The sequence below is a fragment of the Coregonus lavaretus genome (genome assembly GCF_964263955.1).
Source record: "Coregonus lavaretus genome assembly, chromosome: 12".
NCBI lineage: Eukaryota > Metazoa > Chordata > Actinopteri > Salmoniformes > Salmonidae > Coregonus > Coregonus lavaretus.
Genome location: NC_139999.1, coordinates 33,330,138 through 33,353,078, shown reverse-complemented (window position 1 = coordinate 33,353,078; position 22,941 = coordinate 33,330,138). Strand labels below are relative to the sequence as shown.

Here is a 22,941-nt window from a genome sequence, read left to right as displayed (position 1 = left end):
TGAGCTCAAATGTGAATGGTCCTGGCGCACCAAAAAAAAGTGTCATGGGAAGCCAGTTTGAAATTGGCTTCACTCCAATCACATCGCATCGAGAGCATACGTCATTGACAGAAACTCGTTTTGCATCTCGTTGTGTTGTTGTCCTCCGGTGGCTAGCTAGCTAGCTAAAATTGACCCGTTCCTAAATTAGCCATGGATGGATATAGGGATTTGGGCTTTTCCTTAATTTTCCGTACTGGCCAATGATTATAACGGCGATTCTGATCCAACCATAAATTCATACATTGTGCCCCTGGCCTGAGAGGATGGAAGTTCAATATGTAGCTAGATGTAGAAGACTAATGTTCACTAGCTAACGTTGCCCTTGAAAGGAAATTAGGCTAGCAAACAAGCATTTTAGCCAGGTAGCCTAGGACAACAAAAAATAAAAGCGTTTACTGTATGACAGAGTGATAGACTGTATGACATAGAAATCAGAACCATGGACAGCCACATCATATTTAGCTTATGTTGATTGGACAATTGTTCTTTATATATTTTAGTTGTCACTGTATTAGACTAAGCATAGGTGATTTGATTATGTTGAAATGTTTTCTTTGCGACTTGCGGTAACTCTCCGTGGTCCTAAATTAATAGTTGTTTAGTGGTCGAAAATGTCGGAAACATTAACTTGCTTCACCATGCTGAAGGTCATGTAACTGTTTGTTACATTCAATATGCTTTGTGGACTTCACCGGACAGAGGTTGTGCTCCGGTTTTGTGATGAAACAAGATGTGGTTGAATTTATTCTGCCACTGTGTCTTCTTATTGTCTCGGCCTTAGGCCTATATATCATGGTCGAAAGGCATATGAACTAACAGGTTATAGAGCAAACGCAATTATCACAACACATAGGTTGTAATATGGCTTTTTTTTCTGGCTTGGCTTCCCCAGTGATTTTACCCACGCACTGCTACTGGTTGACAAGTCTTATAAATGAAGTCCAGGAAAGGCATCTAGTTTACAACATCTTAGCCCTCAGACTGACTTGACAGATTTCACTTTTTCAAAAACACTAGAATCATAAGGGTGAGATGATTCTAAATAAAATAATATTGGGTCAGAAACATTTAATTGCTGGATGGCGTAAAATATTTCATTTTTTGAGTCAGCTGTCAAAGTGTTGATGAATTCATGCAGAGCCGTAGCTGATTGTGACAGGCAGCTTGATGGTATACTATTGACATAGGACTTGTGTAGCAGACCCATTAAGTGTCACCTAAGTATGTCCACACATCAACATGTACGAGTTGACACATCACTGAGCTTACTATGACTTTGAATGGAAAAGCCTGAGTTCAGCATCAAAAGAAAATGGTACACACATTTATACAATAGTCTACTCTGCAACTAAACATACATTTATCAACATTAGTAGATAACTCCCAATCAAGATTGAGTTTCTCCTCCATCAAGCATCTTAAGTGTATTTCCCTATGCCCCAGGATGTATCTTATGCTTGTTTTTATTAATCCATACACAGTCCCAGAGGAGATAAAGCGTAACCCAGAGGCCATGTCACGGATACAGTGGTGTTGTGGGCATTGATTAAAACCATGTATCTGACTTACTTGTCATTGTCAGACTTCCTCACCACTAAAATTATGTGAATCCTGTTAGGCCCATTTGAGTGATACCTATAACAAATTGTTGCCAGTGCCTTGGGGAATGACATGATCCACCCATCCCTCACACCTCGAGCATTTTGATTTATTTGCTCAAAGGCAACTCTTAACTTTTGGGTAAATGACTGATCTGTCAGTCTGGTAGACAAGAAATCAATTAGACTTCAAGCAGAATACTCCTATGTATTGAGAAAGAAAAATCTTCCACACTGTATCTTCCTTGAATCACTATTGTCGATTAACTTCTAGTTCCATATTCACTTTGTACTGCAGCCTAGCTGACTTAAACATATTAGACATGCAGGTCATACTATTCCCGACACGCGGAGACTCCTCCTCAGTGAGAGAGCTCTGTATTTAATTAAGAAAATGAGGGAGCAGGCAAGGAGAGGATTTGTATAGGAAGAGTCTGCTATAGAGCAGATTACTTGGAAAGAGGTTCTCTCTGGAGCACACAGCCTGAGTGTGGAAAGAGGGATATCAGACAGAGACATGACCGTAGCAAACAGCACTCTGACAGGCTTTTCAGCTCTCATGTATTCTTCACACCGAAAGAAACCCAGCACAGTGGAAGAACAGAGTGCCGAAAGACAAAAACACAGCCAAGCACCATGTCCACGCTCAGTATCAAAACACAGTAACATGACACAGAAACAGAGTAAAAGTACAGGAGTTGTAGTACTGGAAATAATGCTAAAGCTAATAGAGACTAGAGTGGTGCAGCACTCTTTATTGCATTAATAATAGAAGGCTCCGGAGTGGTGAAATGTTATGTCGTAATAGTGGTACAGCAGTAGTGTATTGATTATGTTGGTGCAGAAGATGTAAATCTATGGCTAGTTTGGACTTTAGTAGCTAAATTACTTCAGTGTTTTCTCCCCATGCAGAGAAAACAATTATTGAGTTCACAGTTGGTGGGTTTCGGAAAATATAAACCTGATGTTGCTGTGCAGGTAGCTTAGTGGGTAAGAGCGTTGTGCTAGTAACCGAAAGGTCGCTGGTTCTAATCCCCGAGCCGACTAGGTGAAAAAACTGTCGATGTGCCCTTAAGCAAGGCACTTAACCCTAATTGCTCATGTAAGTCGCTCTGGATAAGAGCGTCTGCTAAATGACTAAAAAGTAAATGTAAAATGTGCAATTTCCCCAGTGCAATATTAGAGGGAAGAGTCAGATTTCCTAAAGAGGTGCTCAGATTCTTTAGTGAAAATTTACAGTAAGAATGATTATACAGTATGATCAAAATGTATTTGATGATACCGTGTGAAGTATCTGATTTTATTTAATGCCTGCAAGCATGTAACTCTATTCCATTTGATCAATTCCATTGATTAATGGTTTATGGAAATAATTTTCTAACTGGTTTCTACAAGTTAATGAGCGAGAAGGATCAACAGCAGCAGTCAGTGCATCACTACTCTGAAATTCTCATGAAATGATTGATACTGCAGATGATGACATGATTAGATGCAGTCAGAGGAGGAAAGCCATTTGAATGAGATTCAACCCAATATTAAACCTCTAAAAACCTCTAAAAGTCTAAGGAGAAGGGGTTCTACTAAGCTAACATATGGAATTGTTTTAAGATGGTCATACCATGGATCATTTAGCCATTTGATTTAGAATTTTAGGACTCCTTCAGGTATAAAAACAATTATATAAAAAAACATATTTGATAAAATATTGAATTTGGCCTTTACTACTATAGCCCATAGAAACACATTGAATAACACATTCATAAATGGCAAAAAAGACAGTCAAAAAATAAATCATAAGGAATAATGTTTTGAAGTGTCTGTCCTAGATACAGACGATATAAGAAAGTTTGATGAATATTATTTGACACATATTTAACCCCTTATTTTTGTTGGCACAAAACTACCTCCATACTTCCATTCATTTGTATGGGTTAATGTCAGATGAGTCCCGTGACACTTGTGGGTGTCGTAGAGCAAAACGGAGAACACCATCATGTTCCACTTTCCACAGTGGGGTCATATTAGTTTGTAGCCCAAACGGTTCGGACGCTACAGACAGAACTTGGCACAGAGAGTGGTAACGACTTCAGAGGAGTCCCTTGACACTTGTGGGGATTGTAGAGCAAAACGGAGAACACCATAGTTCGACACGCTACAGACGTTTTCTGAGAAGACCAATTTTCAGGATGTCTCATGGTCTGACAAACACCACTGTAGCTCGGCCACCTTCCACCACAGATGTGGAAGGCTGACATAGGCGGATGCGGTGGATTGAGAAACAGAGATCTCTAGCTTAAACTGACAGAATTTGATGGGGATTTTTTTATTATGTTACTTAGATTGATGCATGGGTGTGTTTTACAGGCTCATAAATACTCCTGGAGGAAGCAACATTCTTCACCTCGGCACTCTGTGAAGAGTATTACGATCGCCAGAAAATCTCCACTGTGTGATTCATGCCCATTGTGCACTTCCTGGGTCTGGATATGTGCTAGACGTGCTGGTGCTATTAAGTAATAAAGGACATCCAGGGACTGGAGGAACAGAGAGAGAGAAGAGAGAGACACTACATGACCAAAAGTATGTGGACACCTGCTCGTCGAACATCTCATTCCAAAATCATGGGCATTGATATGGAGTTGGTCCCCCCTTTGCCGCTATAACAGCCTCCACTCTTCTGGGAAGGCTTTCCACTAGATGTTGGAACATTGCTGCGGGGACTTGCTTCCATTCAGCCATGAGCATTAGTGAGGTTGGGCACTGATGTTGGGCGCTTAGGCCTGGCTCGCAGTCGGCGTTCCAATTCATCCCAAAGGTGTTCAATGGGGTTGAGGTCAGGGCTCTGTGCAGGCCAGTCAAGTTCTTCCACACCGATCTCGACAAACCATTTCTGAATGGACCTCGCTTTGTGCACGGGGGCATTGTCATGCTGAAACAGGAAAGGGCTTTCCCCAAACTGTTGCCACAAAGTTGGAAGCACAGAATCTTCTAGAATGTCATTGTATGCTGTAGAGTTAAGATTTCCCTTCACTGGAACTAAGGGGCCTAGCCCGAACCATGAAAAACAGTCCCAGACAATTATTTCTCCTCCACCAAACTTTATAGTTGACACTATGCATTCGGGCAGGTAGCGTTCTCCTGACATCCGCCAAACCCAGATTCGTCTGTCTGACTTCCAGATGGTCAAGTGTGATTTGTCACTCCAGAGAACGCGTTTCCACTGCTCCAGAGTCCAATGGCTGTGAGCTTTACACCACTCCAGCCGACGCTTGACATTGAGCATGGTGATCTTAGGCTTGCGTGCGGCTACTCGGCCATGGAAACCCATTTCATGAAGCTCCTGACAAACAGTTATTGTGCTGACGTTGGTTCCAGAGGCAGTTTTGAACTCATTAGTGAGTGTTGCAACCGATGACAGACGATTTTTACGCGCTACGTGCTTCAGCACTCGGATGTCCCATTATGTGAGCTTGTGTGGTCTACCACTTCGCGGCTGAGACATTGTTGCTCCTAGACGTTTCCACTTCACAATAACAGCACTTACAGTTGACCGGGCAGACATTTGACGAACTGACTTGTTGGAAAGGTGGCATCCTATGACAGTGCCATGTTGAAAGTTACTGAGCTCTTTAGTAAGGCCATTCTGCTGCCAATGTTTGTCTATGGAGATTGCATGGCTGTTTGCTCGATTTTATACACCTGTCAGCAACGGGTGTGACTGAAATAGCCAAATCCGGTCATTTGAAGGGGTGTCCACATGCTTTTGTATCTATAGTGGAGAGAGAGAGAGAGAGAGAGACCTAGCCTCAGGCCACAGCAGCACAGCCTCATGGAAATGCCCATCTGCTCTTCCTATAAGGCTGTCTCAGTGTGCTTCTGCAGCAATAATACAGTATTCCCACCGTGCCAGTCACACATGCACACAGCTGCACACTCATACACTCTCAAACATACATGAGCCCTCAGGGGCGTCATGCACCCCAAAAATCTGAGGGGGCACAAAGTATGTGAGGATGGCTGGGGGATAGTCCATAGGGGGACTAGGCCCCCCGTCCATTATTGGAGAATTTAGCATTTTTCAAACACCTGAACCAGCTTTTTCCTGCAATCTAGAGCCATAATCATTATACTTAATTCTATGTAAAAAAATGTCAATTTTTCTGCATATTTAAGCTGGTTGAGAAAATGCCAAGAGTGCGCAAAGCTGTCATCAAGGCAAAGGGTGGCTATTTGAAGAATCTCAAATATATTTAGATTTGTTTAACACTTTTTTGGTTACTACATGATTACATATGTGTTATTTAATAGTTTTGATGTCTTCACTATTATTCTACAATGTAGAAAATAGTAAAAATAAAGAAAAACCCTTGAATGAGTAGGTGTTCTAAAACTTTTGACCGGTAGTGTATATATAATTATAATTATTATTTATTTATTTTGTATGTTTTTCTACAGGGGCATGTGCCCCTGTGCCCCTTATGGGCATGACGCATCTGCGTGCACTGCCAAACACACACACACACACACACACACACACACACACACACACACACACACACACTCACACACACACACACAACCCTCACACTTAATACTGAGGAAGGGGATGTTCAAAGAGTATGTAATATATTGTGTGTTGTTGAACTATCTCCTTCCCCAGATGTGGATAGCAGACTATAGTACGAGATTCCATACTTAGAATCAATAGCAGTTCACTTCTCAAGAGTTTAGTTGCTTGGCAACCAGGTGGAAATGTGACCCCGTTAGACAATAGAGGACTGGATCTCTCTCATCAGAGCTGCCCTCTCACCTTGCCAAGTGATATGGGTCCAGAGGAGGCTAGTGGGAGGAGCTATAGGAGGATGGGCTCATTGTAATGGCTGGAATGGAATTAATGGAACGGTATCAATCATATGGAAACCACATGTATTTTATTCCAGCCATTACAATTAGCCTGTCCTCCTATAATTCCTCCACCAGCCTCCTCTGAATGGGTCACTTAAATATGCTCTGCCGGGGACCCCACAGTCACCACAGCAGACAACACACACTGCTGCTGTCATTCAGAAAAGGAAGGAAGGAATTAATGTATAAGATTGCATGCATATCTTAAATTGTGTTGGCACTTCATCTTGGCAGTTTTGTCTTCTGAAGCCCTTGCAACTCTCTCACTCAGCTCTCATCCATCTTCATCACACAACCCATTCCCATCCTGTCTGTCTCAGATGGAGCATTGTACAAAATGGTCATGACATCACGCGTGTCAGATCCAAGTGTTCAGGAGGTCCTTCATCCTTCCAACTGAGATTGACTTCTCTCCCCCATTTTCTCACTCATCAAGATAGTGTGGCTAAGCAAACTGGGGTGGGCTAAAATGTTGCCGCACAGGATTTAAAGACGTTAATTTACATGCAAGGTGGACAGGGGACACACTCATTCAGTGGTGCAGAGGATGATCTGGATTGTGAGATCGCATGAATAGTGAGCTCTGCCGAGCCACTGAATAATCAAATCACGTGTGAATTATTTATTTTTTGGGGGGAGCATGTTCCTTACTTTTTCCCTATGAATTATGCATTTCCACTGCATTGCTTTACTGATTCATTTCACCATTATTGTACTTTCTGGCATGAATTCGATCATGTGTGCATCCATGTAAAATTCACTGGGTGAGTCATGTGTGCTCCCAGAGATTGGCACTGTCTAGAACCAGATGAAAACCGCTGAGGACTTAAAATAGCCATTGTCTTTAAGATAAGAATGAGATGTTAGAGCTCTCTGTTAGCACAGCCCAGAACCTCATTATTATAGTATACATTAGGATAATTATTCTAGTCTAGTAAATGTCAACCAATGTTTCCATATGAATGTGTGTGTGTGCGTGCGCATGTGTGTTTATCATTAGGCAAAAGAGGCAATTGCCTCAGGCCTCACATAATCAAGGGGCCTCATGAGCTGGTCATTTCTTTAAAAATAATGTTGAAAGAATTTCACAGCTCGAGACATTTCCTCCCCATTTAAAATGTGTCTGTTTAAGCTAGAGATATTTGGGGGGTTTTGCATGCGCTGCGTCTACTAAGCTACAGCGGTGTTGGTAAGACCAGGAGAAGGTGGAATCGGTCTTCTCACGAAAACGTCTGTAGCGTTCGAGCGGTTTGGGCTACACACTAATATGACCCCTCTATTGAAAGATTAGACTCTCACAAACACGATCCGTTTTGCTCTACGACCCCCACAAGTGTCACAGGACTCGTCTGAAGGTAAGCTGGTACCGGGTCGAAAAATGAATGGACGTGAATACGGCATTTCAATGTAAAAGGTATATGGATAATTCCACGGTTAAAAATAACTTTTTCCGGAGCATTCTTATATCTCTCATTCAAAGTGTTTATATGGGCTAATAGCAGTAAGGCCAAATTCAATGTTTGATTAAATACACAAGTCATGAAGGCAGTCAAATTCCACGTAACTGTTTAGTCACGGTAATTAGGCTTCTCCAAGCTCTGATGCTGCTGATGGTCATTAGTAGCCTACCAAACTTGCTAACTGCCTGGTACTCAGCACTCTATTGTCCCTCTAATCACTATGACATCAATGCAAATGTGATCGAAAATCTAATCAAACACTTCATGAGAGCCCATGAGCTCACGTTGCGCAACATTTCTATAGTCTATGCAATTGCGCAAGAAAACAAAGTGATGCTCAGTCCCCTCCTGTACTCCCTGTTCACCCATGACTGCATGGCCAGGCACAACTCCAACACCATCATTAAGTTTGCCGACGACACAACAGTGGTAGGCCTGATCACCGACAACGATGAGACAGCCTATAGGGAGGAGGTTAGAGACCTGGCCGTGAGGTGCCAGTATAACAACCTCTCCCTCAACGTGCACAAGACAAAGGAGATGATTGTGGACTACAAGGGAAAGAAAGAGGACTGAGCACGCCCCCATTCTCATCGACGGGGCTGTAGTGGAACAGGTTGAGAGCTTCAAGTTCCTTGGTGTCCACATCACCAACCAACTATCATGGTCCAAACACACCAAGACAGTCGTGAAGAGGGCACGACAACGCCTATTACACCTCAGGAGACTGAAAAGACATGGGTCCTCAGATCCTCAAAAAGTTATACAGCTGCACCATCGAGAGCCTCCTGACTGGTTGCATTACCGCCTGGTATGGCAACTGCTCGGCCTCCGACCGCAAGACATTACAGAGGGTAGTGTGTACGGCCCTGTACATCACTGGGGCCAAGCTTCCTGCCATCCAGGACCTCTATACCAGGTGGTGTCAGAGGAAGGCTCTAAAAATTGTCAAAGACTCCAGCCATCCTAGTCATAGACTGTTCTCTCTGATACTGCACGCCAAGCGCTACCGGAGCGCCAAGTCTAGGTCCAAAAGGCTTCTTAACAGCTTCTACCCCCAAGCCATAAGACTCCTGAACAGCTAATCATGGCTACCCGGACTATTTGCATTGTCCCCCACCCCCTCTTTTACACTGCTGCTAGTCTCTGTTTATTATCTATGCATAGTCACTTTAACTATACCCACATGTACATATTACCTGAATTACCTCAACTAACCTGTGCCCCTGCACATTGACTCTGTACCGGTACCACCTGTATATAGCCTCCCTACTGTTATTTTATTTTTTATTCTTTAAATTCTTTACTGATCTATTTTTTACTTAACACTTATTTTTCTTAAAACTGCATTGTTGGTTAAGGGCTTGTAAGTAAGCATTTCACTGTAAGGTCTACACCTGTTGTGTTCAGCGCATGTGGCAAATAAAATTTGATTCGATTTTATGGCCTCTATTAAAAAGAGGAGGAACCCATCAGCTTTCTATAGGCTAGTCCTACTATATTTATTTCTCAACTTTCCTAATATTAAGCACATTGCTTATCTTTATAACAGAAGTATAGCCTACTGGGCTGGTATAGAAATGAACCACGGGAAAAGCATCCTCCATTCACTAAGTGCATGATAATGGTCCATTCTAAATCAAAACATATTTCACACATTTAGTATATGTAAAGACACGATTAAATCAAGAATAGTCTGATGAGTGACAATATTAGCCTATCACTTGTGAATTATATATTATCACTTGTAAATGATGCCCAGCTTAAGGCAAGAAACAATGCCTTTTTTTAGCGAATTTTTCGAATCATGTAGCCTAGCCCATAGGCCTATATGTTTTGATAAGGTTTGTATCACAACTAAAGTGGCCAAATAACTTCTTAAAATTAAGCACATTAATCCGCTTTACAATGGGTGTAGAGCCTAACTGGCATAAAGCAGCGCCTGAGTTAAAAGTTTGGGGAAGATAATTTTCACCATAAAAATGCTCCTTAATAATAAAATCATTACATGCATAATCACATTTGCGGTCACTTTTGATGATGGTGTTTTCCTGCTAATGGAACATTCACACTTATAGCCTACTGCCGTGTGCGCATTTCAGCGCTTATAATGTGAAGAAAAAGACATTTTAAGCTGATGCTAGTGGTTGTATTAATTTGGGATCTATCGCATCCCACAACTGTCCCGGACTATGTTTGGAATATTTGTTTCTCGCACAGAATAGAATAGGTAAACTTTTGTACTATGGGGGATAGTAGATTGACATAGGCTAGTGCTTTTGCTGTTCGTTAGGCCTACTCATCTTGTTGGCTGACGAAAAGTAAATGTGGACATTTTTTCCAGTATCTTCAATATGCAACTCGGAATTGGATAAGAACGCGCGCAGTTGCGTCCCCGATGTGTCTGTCTTCAATTGTAGCCTGTGAGAAATACCGGATTAGGTGATGGAGAGCCGTGTGAGTGAGAGGCGCTTCGGGACAGGCAGCACTCAGGGAGAAGGGCACAACGCAGCACTCCGGGCCAAGGGCACAACGGCCATTGGCCGCAAAAGGCATGGATTTTTTTAGGGGGCATTACGGCCACACCGCCGGGAAAGTTGAGGCATTAGCAAGTGCTTGTCAAATTGTGAATGAGAGACTGATGAAGTCTGTACAGCCTGCGCAAAAAACAAAGCAGAGCTCATGCCTTTCAAGCAACGTTTTTCAAATCATCATTAGAGTAGCATCATGCAGCTTTACAATGTATTAAAAAACATATAGCCCAACGTTTGTAGAACAACTAAAGTTACATGAATAACTCTAAATTAAGCATATAGGAGTACCTATTTCTTTGTTAACCGCTCAACACAGAATAGCTGCATGTGCGTACTCCCTCAAATCGTTTGGAGAAAATATCCTTTCTATTTTATTCAGCTTTGTTCAGTTGTATTCTTCATACTATAAAATAATGCCACAGAATTCTAAGCAAATCTTGTCTGCTAAATGAGCTAGTGTTGTCACACCCTGATCTGTTTCACCTGTCTTGTGATTGTCTCCACCCCCCTCCAGGTGTCGCCCATCTTCCCTATTATCCTCAGTGTATTTATACCTGTGTTCCCTGTTTGTCTGTTGCCAGTTCGTTTTGTTTCGTCAAGCCTACCAGCTGTTTTCCCCCTTGCTCCTGTCGTTCTCAAGTTCCTGTTTTCTAGTTTTGACCATTCTGCCTGCCCTGACCCTGACACTGAGACTGCCTGCCGTTCTGTACCTTTTGGACTCTGATCTGGATGACTGACCTCTGCCTGCCCTTGACCTGTCGTTTGCCTGCCCCCTGTTTTTGTAATAAACTTTTGTTACTTCGACACTGTCTGCATCTGGGTCTTCTCCTGAAATGTGATACCTGTAGCCCACAGCCATTTGGCATAGCCAGATCAGGACAACTCACAGTATGCTATTCTGTTCTTCTGAAATAGACTACAATTTCTTCATATCATGCTTCTTTAGACCTGTCTAAAATAAATAATGGATTTATTGTGAAGGTGTAGGTTATATTACATGAATTTCTTAGATTTTTAAAAATGTAGATGTTCCAAAGGTCTGCATCAGTGGCTTGTAGGCTATGTGTGGAAGCCAGGAGATACTAAATGTGTTTGTTAATTAACAGTCAATTACCGTGAGACCTACAGTTATTTGCTTGACAATCACCGGCTGACAAAATTTTGTGACAGCCACAGCCCTAGTTGTGTTCATGGCACATTAAAAGATAATACATTTATACAGTTTAATTATACTGAACAAAAATATAAACGCAACATGTAAAGTGTTGGTCCCATGTTTCATGAGCTGAAATAAAAGATCCCCAAAATTTTCCATACGCACAAATTGCTTATTTCTCACAAATATTGTGCACAAATTTGTTCAAATCACTGTTAGTGAGCATTTCTCCTTTGCCAAGATAATCTATCTGTGGCATATCAATAAGATGGTTAAACAGCATGATCAATACACAGGTGCACCTTGTGCTGGAGACAATAAAAGGCCACTAAAATGTGCAGTTTAGTCACACAACACAATGCCACAGATGTCTCAAGTTTTGAGGGAGCGTGCATGTGGCATGCTGACTGCAGGAATGTCCATCAAAGCTGTTGCAAGAGAGCTGAATGTTCATTTCTCTACCATAAGCCGCCTCCAACATCGTTTGCTGATGTCAACATTGTGAACAGAGTGCCCCATGGTAGCGGTGGGGTTATGGTATGGGCAGGCACAAGCTACGGACAACGAACACAATTGCATTTTATCAATGGCAATTTGAATGCACAGAGACACCGTGATGAGATCCTGAGGCCTATTGTCGTGCCATTCATCTGCTGACATCACCTCATGTTTCAGCATGATAATGCACGGCCCCATGTCGCAAGGATCTGTTGCAGTTCCCACTAATATCCAGCAACAGCTATTGAAGAGGAGTGGGACAACATTCACAATCAACAGCCTAATCAAATCTATGCGAAGGAGATGTGTCGCGCTGCATGAGGCAAATGGTGGTCACACAACAATAGACTGGTTTTCTGATCCACGCCACTACCTTTTTTTTAAAGGCATCTGTGACCAACAGATGCATATCTGTATTCCCAGTCATGTGAAATCCATAGATTAGGGCCTAGTCAATTTATGTCATGAAATGTAACTCAGTAAAGTCTTTGAAATTTTTGCATGTTGCGTTCATATTTTATATTTTTTCACATGTTCAGTATACAGGTACACGTCTTTACTATAAATCCCATTAAAATGTTTTAGGAGGGGCAGGGAGAGGGGGGGGGCTCAGACTGGCCTTTGTCTGTGGCCTTGAAATCACTGTGTGCATGCATTCGTGCGTGCATACATGTGTGTGTACTTGCCTGCATGTGTGTAAGTATGTGGCTCTTCTCCTATCAGATGTTGTTACCTCATCCATCTCTAAATGGCACCCTGTCTCATTAATTATTGAGTCTCAGCGCTGCATCTGGAGAATGTGCTAAACATTCCTCTTTAAATAACAGGAGGATTCTGGCAGACGCAGCAGGAACTAAAAAGTGCAGCCTCTCTCGCAAAGAGCACGGAAAGAAGGGCCTTTGTTTTTACATCCAGACACTATCTTTCTACACTGTTAGGAATAATCAATACTTATTCTAGTCTATACTACAATGTCTGTTTAATAAACCATCATGGAGATTTCCCCACACAGGTTCCAGAACCTTCTTTCTGTGTGTCTGAGTGTTGACTGAATATTTGAGCTTCTGACATAGTCTCAGATATGTTGCTATGCAGCTGATGCGCCCAGGTGTTTATAGCTTGGTTACCATTAGGGACGGTTTCATAGCAGTGTCAGTGAATCACGTTTAACAGGACTGTTGTCGGGGGTAACGCTGCTGGAGACCCTGCGATGCATTAATTAGATGTTCCTCGCTGTAATTGTGGAATATAGTGCATCACTAATTAACACACAGCACCGGCATGGCTGATGAGAAATAGTGTGAATGCTCCCTCAACTACTCACTGAAATGTCGATGTCTGTGAAGGCAGCACAGACATGCCTTTGTAGTGCTGAATATATAGGGGACATTTTGAAGAGAGCAACATGTGGGTTTATCACTAAGATATGTAGATGTGCAGGAATCCTTTCTTTAATGAGATATTCTGGTATTTGACGTCTATTTCACACCTTAATAAAGAAGCCGCATTTTCTTAACAGGCCAAAGTTCATCCATGAACTTCCATCAATGATCTCTAATGTAATTCAAATATACATTTATAAATGTAGACTAAATTTGTTAAACGTTTGTGAAGTTCAAACACATTTTAACCAAGAGTGCATCTTTGGTTTTAGAAGTGGGGGGGGGACATATTATTTTTAAATTATATATATATTTTTTATCCAGTTGGATAAACACTCCAAACAGCCTACCCGACCGCTCGGAGGCGACCGCATGGTCCTAAAGCACACCATCGCCTCGTTTTGTATGACATTCAAATGATGAAACTGGGGGGGACAAAAATGCAATTTCAGAATGTGAAAGTTGCGCCCCTGATTTTAACCATTGAATGTTACTGGTCCAACTCAAGGTGTCATAATATTTTTTAATGTGGCACAATCGATGCACGCAGGACTACAGGCCACCATGAACCAGCTCACTCTCCCTGCCTGTTTCACCAGGCCTACACTATGATCAGAGCCAGCTGCAGACAATGATCAGCTAGGTGGAAATCAGATTTTCAAAATGTTTATGCCATATTTATAATTATATAAAATATATGCAACGAATTTTCCTCCAACAGGTTTCTGTGTCAATGCACCACACAACCAATAAACAAAGCCTACTGACTTCGGGCACTTCAATATCATGGTTTGCGTTTAGTGAGGTGGGACAATGATGTTGAACGATTAGGCCTGGCTCGCAGTCTGCGTTCCAACTCATCTCAAAGGTGTTCGATGGGGTTGAGGTCAGGGCTCTGTGTAGGCCAGTCAATTTTTTCCACACCGATCTCAAGAAACCATTTCTGTATGGACCTCGCTTTGTGCACGAGGGCATTGTCATGCTGAAACAGGAAATGGCCTTCCCCAAACTGTTGCCACAAAGTTATAAGCACAGAATCGTCTAGAACAGGGCTGCCCAACCCTCTTCCTGGAGATCTACCGTCCTGTGGGTTTTCAGTCCAACCCTAATTTAACACACCTGATTCTACTTATTAGCTGCTCAACAAGACCTTAACTAGCTGAATCAGATACGCTAAATTAGGGTTGGACTGAAAACCTACAGGACTGTAGATCTCCAGGAAGAGGGTTGGGCAGCCCTGGTCTAGAATGTAATTGTATGCTGTAGCATTAAGATTCCCCTTCACTGAAACTAAGGAGCCCGAACCTTGAAAAACAGCCCCAGATCATTATTCCGCCTCCAACAAACTTTACAGTTGGCACTATGCATTGGAGCAGGTAGCGTTCTCCTGGCAGCTGCCAAACCCAGATTCTTCCGTCGGACTGCCAGATGGTGATGCGTGATTCATCACTCCAGAGAACGCGTTTCCACTGCTTCAGAGTCCAATGGTACCAATCCAGCCGACGCTTGGCATTGCGCATGGTGATCTTAGGCTTGTGAGCTCCCGACGAACAGCTCTTGTGCTGACGTTGCTTCCAGAGGCAGTTTGGAACTCGGTAGTGAGTGTTGCAACCGAGATAAGACGATTTTTAAACGCTACGCACTTCAGCACTCGGCGATCCCATTCTGTGAGCTTGTGTAGGCTACCACTTCGCGGCTGAGCCGTTGTTGCTCCTAGACGTTTACACTTCACAATAACAGCACTTACAGTTGACCGGGGCAGCTCTAGCAGGGCACAAATTTGACTAACTGACTTGTTGGAAAGGTGGCATCCTATGACGATGCCATGTTGAAAGTCACTGAGCTCTTAAGTAAGGCCATTCTACTGCCAATGTTTGTCTATGGAGATTTCATGGTGTGTGCTCGATTTTATACACGTGTCAGCAATGGGTGTGGCTGAAATAGCCAAATCCACTAATTTGAAGGGGTGTCCACATACTTTTGTATATATAGTGTAATTCTGTGGACCAGACCAAGTTGAATTAATACTACCATTTTTTCCAGAGATAGCCAGCCTAGCTGTTTAAAATGCTTGACCTCCAGATGAGTTAGAGGGGCGAGTTTATTTAGTAAAATTCTTAAAAGCTTGTTTTGACTGGTCTGTGGCTTATTCTTAAATGTTTGGGGCTGCTGGTAAACCATTATGTGCAGGCATAATCAAAGTGACAATGCACTAGCGCACCTGCCAGAGTCTTTATGGTGTCTGTAGCTAGGTTTCCATCCAATTTGGCGAAAGATTTTCATGCGAAATATTCTAAAATCTGCATTAAAACAATATGCAACTTTTCCCATCAAAGTTGTGTTTCCATCAAATTGACTTGTTGAGGATAAAAGTCTGTGCGTAAATATGTAGTGCACATAAAAATAACTTGTACTGAATAATAAATACAAGTTAAATAGGTATAGTGAATGTGCCCACTCTGGTATTGGCACGTGCTCTCTAGCCAACAACTCGCAGATACAGTGCAGGTATAGCCTACATGATAATATTATTATGGACAAAAGTGCGAGATCCTATTTGGCAAACGGCAGCCAAGCATCGATCATCATATCACCAGAATAAGACCCTCAATATTCATTGAAAGTAGCATCAAGCTCAACACCGTGCATTTTCACCACCCTGTGAAGTTCATCATTATTTAATCTAGCACCTAATAAACTGCATGCTTTCCCATGATGTCGTGACATTTTTCATCCAACGTACTTTACTCGCATAAAAAGATTGGATGGAAACCTGGTTAATGTCAAGCCATTTTGAGGATGCTGGAATTATGTTTTGGACAAACGTGTGCAGGCCGACAGGACTGGTTGTGTTTATGCCACATATAAAAGGGAATACATTTAAAAAGTTAAATGACAGATATTTAGGCTATATTGAAGCGTTAGATTCTAGGTGTGCGAGGAATAGCCACTCGGATTGGAGAGGAGGTAGAGCGCACGTTAAGCTTTCCTGAATGACTGGGCCTGCCGGGAGCTGTGGCCACATGAATGATGATCCGTAACAGACAGCGCATCTAAGTAAAATATCAAATAAAAATACAGCCAGACTGGCCTGCTACTGTGCCTTTCTTGCAAGCAGATGAGGAAATTATTTTTTTAAACATGAATTGAATGTTGTAACAACACAGAATAGAACAATTAATACAAGTCCCATGATCGTAGTGACTGTCCATTACCTCATCACTTATTAACCATCATTTATTCACATTACTTTACTTTAATAAAATATTTCAGTTGTTGTGTGTATTACATTCGTTTTATTTGATTACTTTATTATTTCATTCCAAGTCATCATCTCATCTCTATAGAGCTGCTGCCTATGCTGTCTGACAAAATCACTATTTTGGTAGTGCTTCAAAGTAAATAAGGCATTTATGACTGCTGAATACCAACTATCAATCACTTAGATCATATATTTTCAGGTAGAGGTACCTCACGAAGCAACTGCTCTCTATCCCTCTCGCATATTCTTCTGTTTCTTTTTTACGTAGCAGGTGTAAAAGAAACACAGACCGGACAATTAGGCACACAATGGATCATGGTCATTGTAGTTAATTACCAGGTTTTCTGCACTAAATTATGTAGAATATTGGCCTGTTGGAAACTACAACTCCCTACTACATCGCGCAGTATGGGCTTGATCTGATTTATCGCTAGAGAAACAGTGTAATGTGTACATTGAGCTCACAGAAAAAAACTGAACAAAATGGAATTCAAATAATTGAACCGACGGTCAATTAGATGTTTTAAAAAACTGAAAATAACTGAAATTTCAGTTAATCGCTCAGCACTACCAGGCACTCACTAGTGTTCCAAAAGTTTTTGGTGCTCCAAAAATGCGGTATGGTACTGTATTCTGAATTACAGTAAATTACTGGCAGCAATTCAGGACAAGGTTTGTAGAATTCCTAAAATACAGTATATTAATGTATTCTGTGCGGTACAGCATTCTCACTCACTGGTGCAACAAAATAGCCTCTTACAATGCATGCCTTAAAACATTTTCCCACAATGCACCATTTACGCTATTTTACTGTTCATTCTACAGTGTTTTACTGTTGAAATTACAGAAAAGTATTACAGTGTGCTGTAGAAGAAATGTATGGTATTTTACTGTGCATTCTATGGTAATCTACTGTATTCAGTTTATACAGTATCATACTGTTGATTAATACAGTAAGTTACTGATAAAATTACAAAAACAGCTAACAGTGTGGAGCCTCCAATGGTGTCACAGGCCCTCGCCTCCACACTATCTCCAAACCTGTGTCTGTGGAACACCATGACACCCACTGGCAAGGCCTTGGGCCAGATCCATCCACAGATCACATCTGACTCTGGGACACAACAACAACACCACCATGCGTCCGGCAGGCTGCAGCAGCACCAACCTTCTCATTGTGACCAGTCCAGTCCAGACTCCCAGACCCAAACTCCCCAGCCCCACACCTCCAGTGGGGTGGAGGCAGCCATATTCCACTGCATCTCCATGGTGATGGGGACCTTTAGCAGGGGATTTTGAGTTGTCCTGTGGCCTGCCCATTTCCCTGGAGGCTTCACACACATCAGACGTGACCACCTGGGGGTTCACACAGGGAGGTCAGATACAGTGACCTTTCACACGGCCCGGACGGCCCGGACACGGCCCCTAGTCTGACTCATCAGTATTATACAGGGAGAGCAGGACAGACAGACATGAGAGGAGAGGGCTGAGGAGACAAAGGCTGCAGAGTAGTAGAACATGCAGCTCATGTGAACAACACCCACACTCAATACTCACTTACTCCACCTGCATATCTCTGAATAACATAATTTCAACCAATGACTGGCTGCTACACTTCATCCATCACCGATGTCTGTCTGGCTCACTCTGACAGCCTATTAGCAGCACAGGAAATACTTTTTTATGTGGCCATCAATCAGTGTTTATGAATTAGATACTCCGCAGTCCGCACCACAATGTGACAGTACAGTGTGTTTGCGAAGCGCTGTTCCACAAACCCAAAGTGCTTAAAAATACATGAACGATAAAGGAAGTGCAATACAAGGGAAGATTAGTCTTAATAAAGTAGGGCTTGTTTGCTCAGCACACATAAAGGAAGGCTGAACAAAACACTCGACAGTCAGTAGTGTAAGAATGAAGGTAATGACAGATGTACACTCCCTGGGACCCTGTGTAGAGTGGTCCAAGCCAAGTTCAATCAGTCCTAATAGACTGGGTCTTGTTCATCAGACAGACACCCACTGGCCCACCAGCTCAGCATTACAACACAGAGAGTGAGAGAGAGCGCCTTCAGCAGCACATACAGATCAGGTACCAGGCTATCCCCTTCCCCCTCTGAGACTGTGTGTAGTCTAAGTACAGGGTAGAGGTCATGTGGTTCAAAAACGTGTTATCCAAAGGCAGGGGGCACCGTCAGGCAGGTGGGTCTATTCAACCCGCGATAGATTCAGTGGAGCCACTGTGGGAGAAGCTGGGGCAACCCTGAGAACAGAGACTGGTAATAGCAGCTCTATAAATTACCACAGGACAAGGGCATGCTCCCTGAGAGGAGACAGAAGCCCCAGATAGTCTTTAACGAAATTACACCTCATTCATCAAGCCTGTGTTTGCATGTCCTCTATACTTTCTCTCCATCCCCCGGTACTCTGAGTCTTTTTATCCCATACCTCCTCACAGGCCCCCTCTCTCTTATGTTAGGTATTTATGTTTGTTTAGGAGGAATACACAGAACAATAGATTAAAGTTAGTAATAGCACATTGCTGTATTCAGTCTGATATTTTCTAAATGAATTACTTGTAGTGGAGTCTCCAATTCTGCTCTGGTGTTTAGATTATGGCTGATCAGTGCATGAACGCCACAGTCGCTGGATCCCCTCTCTCAGCACGATGACAGGAGAGGGAAACTCATCATTAAGGAATAGTTCAAATATTGCTCAAATGATGAGCACCTTTTCAACTATGGGGATACCCGGAGATGTCATCAGTATCTAAAATTAAGCGCTGTGACGCACTCACTAAGGCACCCCAGAGAGTGAACCTTCCCAAGCTTTTTACATACCTTCATTACATACTTTTATCCTAACATATGGGCATATCTCACACACAGAGCAGACCCTCCCCCTCTGGGTAGAATGGTCCAATCTATTATTCATCCAGCCCCCCCTGCCTCCCAAGCAGCATAGGATGCAGTCATTCTGCCTATGAAGCAGAGCAGAGGGAAGGAAGGAAGCCACCACCGTAACTGACTGGGCCCCAGCATACTGAAGTACACCCACTGGAGGAAATATCCATGCAGGCTACAGTGATTAAAGCTGCTGTTTTAATAATGCCTTGGACCCTAATTGAAACCCATTGATGGTCTGTGGATGCCCAGAAGGTATAATGTAATGTGTGATGATAAGCCTGGTATGCTACTGTGGGCTAGCCAGAAGGTAACTACAGTATAATCATGGAATATGGGGAGGTATCACCTTAGGCTAGAGAAGCTCCTCTGACAGAGCTGGGAGTTGGCTGATGTGTGTATGTGAGTATGTAAATATGGGTAATCGTGTGTAGAGTGTGTAACTGAATGTCCACAATTATCTGTGACATGCACGCACGCATTCTCTGTCTCCCAGTCTGGGTGCTACGGAGCATCTCCTCTCACAAGGCAGTAGCTTTATTAAGTCCTAATAAACGTGGGCCCAATTAGTCAACCAGGTCACTCAAGATTGACTTCTAAATTGGACGTCCATCCATGTCCCCAGGAAGTTGGGAGATGCCTTCAAAACCCGCCACTAGAGGCAACATTGAGCGCTATTAACATCAAGTAAGCTTGGGTTTTGCTAGGGCGAATTGGTCAAACCGTGAGATCTTGTTGCAATTAGTAGGCCTTTCATCACGTCAGTGTGAGGAGCTCACCTTGCTTCACCTCACCAGTCAGCCGCTACTGCTACTATTGTTACTGCTACTGAGAGTAATCATGATGTCACTAGTCATCCTATCAGCCCGTCCTCCTCAACATCTGCAGCGTGTTTGCATCTGACAGTCCCACTGCTGGAGTTGGTATTACCAGGGAAGAGAGGAGCTCCTCTAAATGAGATCAGCCAAGCATATGGGCAAACAGGTAAATATATCTGGCATGCGGAACCCAGACTCATTAAAGCTACTGTGTTAACATCTCACTAAACATGGAGCACCGTAATTGCATGCCGGTACTTTAAATAAAGAGATAAAGTTATATGATCATCAATCATCTTGTCCCTGCTCTATTCTATGGAGTGAAACATCGGCTATCTGGATTGTAAAATAGATTTATAGAACAGTCAGTGCATCAGTATTCACCTAGCTTGGGTTGGGATTGTTCATTTATAAACTAGGAGCAATTCAGAGTTAAGAAAACGTATCACCTTTAGAAAGTATCTTTAGCAAGAATCTAGAAATCTCTCAGTACTTATATCAGCAACCATAGTTAAGATCCATGTATGAGCCTATAGAATGGAGCAACATAAACAAATGTAATTAGAGTGTAGAGTCAGTGCTGTACCTGTATGGAGACGTCGCTGTAGGAGCCTCCTATCACCCCAGAGATGGCCAGAGGGACGTCGTCATGGATGGCGTAGGAGCCGTCAGGGCAGGTGTACTCGCTGTCATCCACCTTGGTGAGGGAGGCACGGACAAACTCCAGGGACTGCTCCAGGGCGTAGGTGTCCTTAGAGCAGGTGTCCAGAATGTGGGCTCCCAGCCGTATCCCCGGCAACAGGCGCTCGTCCTTGTTGATCTCGTCCAGGGCTAACAACATGGCCTCCAATCTCTGGATCCCTCTCTGAGCGTTGATCTTCCCACAGTCCTCTGCACCCTCGCCCTTCTGGTGCACAGGGAACAGCCCTCCTATGATCAGGTCCCCGTCCACTGTGATCTCCCTCTTGGTGTCCGTGTTGAAGCCTGACATGGGGAGACCCAGTGGGGCCTGGGCCAGGAGGGACATACACACACACAGCAGGCAGGGGTGGGAGAGGTGGAGGGGTCCGGGCAGGGGGCGCAGCCCCAACCCAGGGGACCTCCCTGGTGACATGGCCCTGGGCCCTGGGTGAGTCAGGTCACTGCTGTCTGTTGTTTCTCTTCCTCTGGTTCCCTCTGTTCTCTCTGGAGCTGGGGAGGGTACAGTAGGCTAGCAAGGAACAGAGCAGCACGGCACGGCGGCACCAGATCTCAAAGCGCCAGTGTTTTTGTCCTGGTTGAGGCCATCTCCTGCATCAATGGCATCGTCTTTAAGGTTCTGGAGAGTACAGCCTGCGGATCAAACAGATGGGGAATCAGTCAATGCTACAATACAATGAGATCTTTGTTTCACACACACACACACACACACACACACATTCACATACACTTCAAGAAACACATTCTCATTTCCATATACATCATCTTTACGAGACAGTAAAATTTGTGGTGTATGATTCCAGTGAAATTTGTGCCATATGATTCCAGTGAAATTTGTTTTGCATGATTCCAGTGAAATTAGTGTCTTATGATTCCAGTGAAATTTGTGTTGATAATAACTGATGTGGGATGCAGGGATAGTCACTGGATAATGACACATTGACATAAATAATATAATATAATATAATATGTGTCACGATCGCTGAAGGAAGTGGACCAAGGCGCAGCGTGGAATGCGTACATCTTTTTATTAAGTACACCACACAAACAAAACAATAAACGATACGTGAAGTCCTCGGTTAACAAACAAACCAACACGGAACAAGATCCCACAATACACTACTGCCAAACGGCTGCCTAAGTATGGTTCCCAATCAGAGACAACAAGCAACAGCTGATTCACGTTGCCTTTGATTGAGAACCACCCCGGCCAACATAGATACACATGAACTAGAACTTAAACACAGAACACAAACACATAGAAACTACACACCCTGGCTCAACATAACAGAGTCCCAGAGCAAGGGCGTGACAGTACCCCGCCCCCAAAGGCGCGGACTGCGACCGCGCCAAACATAAACCGAACAGGGGAGGGCCGGGTGGGCATTCCTCCTCGGAGGCGGAACCGGCTCTCTAATAACCCCCCCTTAGTACCCCTGGTCTGGTCTGGCCCCGCTGGCTGGAGCTGGACATCGGTGGAGCGGATTGCTTAGGCTCCGGTGTGGAGCAGCTGACCGGTACCTGACCAGGCACCGGTGAACCAGGCACGGGCTGTGCCGGACTGACGACACGCACCCCAGGCTTGGTGCGGAAAGCAGGAATGGGCCGGACCGGGCTGACGACGCGCACCCCTGGCTTGGTGCGGGGAGCAGGAACGGGCCGGACCGGGCTGACGATGCGCACCA

The 22,941-nt window shown here is 43.5% G+C and overlaps 1 protein-coding gene across 1 annotated transcript in view; it reads right to left on the bottom strand.

Annotated features, from left to right (window-relative positions):
* LOC311138935 (metabotropic glutamate receptor 2-like) overlaps positions 1-21,671 on the bottom strand; it is a gene marked incomplete at both ends in the record, with an annotated part of 50,755 nt that extends 29,084 nt beyond the window's left edge. Inside the window, one exon of the mRNA XM_084173749.1 lies at positions 21,144-21,671. Within this exon, the coding sequence (XP_084029875.1) occupies positions 21,144-21,671 (528 nt within the window). The remainder of the gene's footprint in view (positions 1-21,143) is intronic.
* Positions 21,672-22,941: the final 1,270 nt, after the last annotated feature.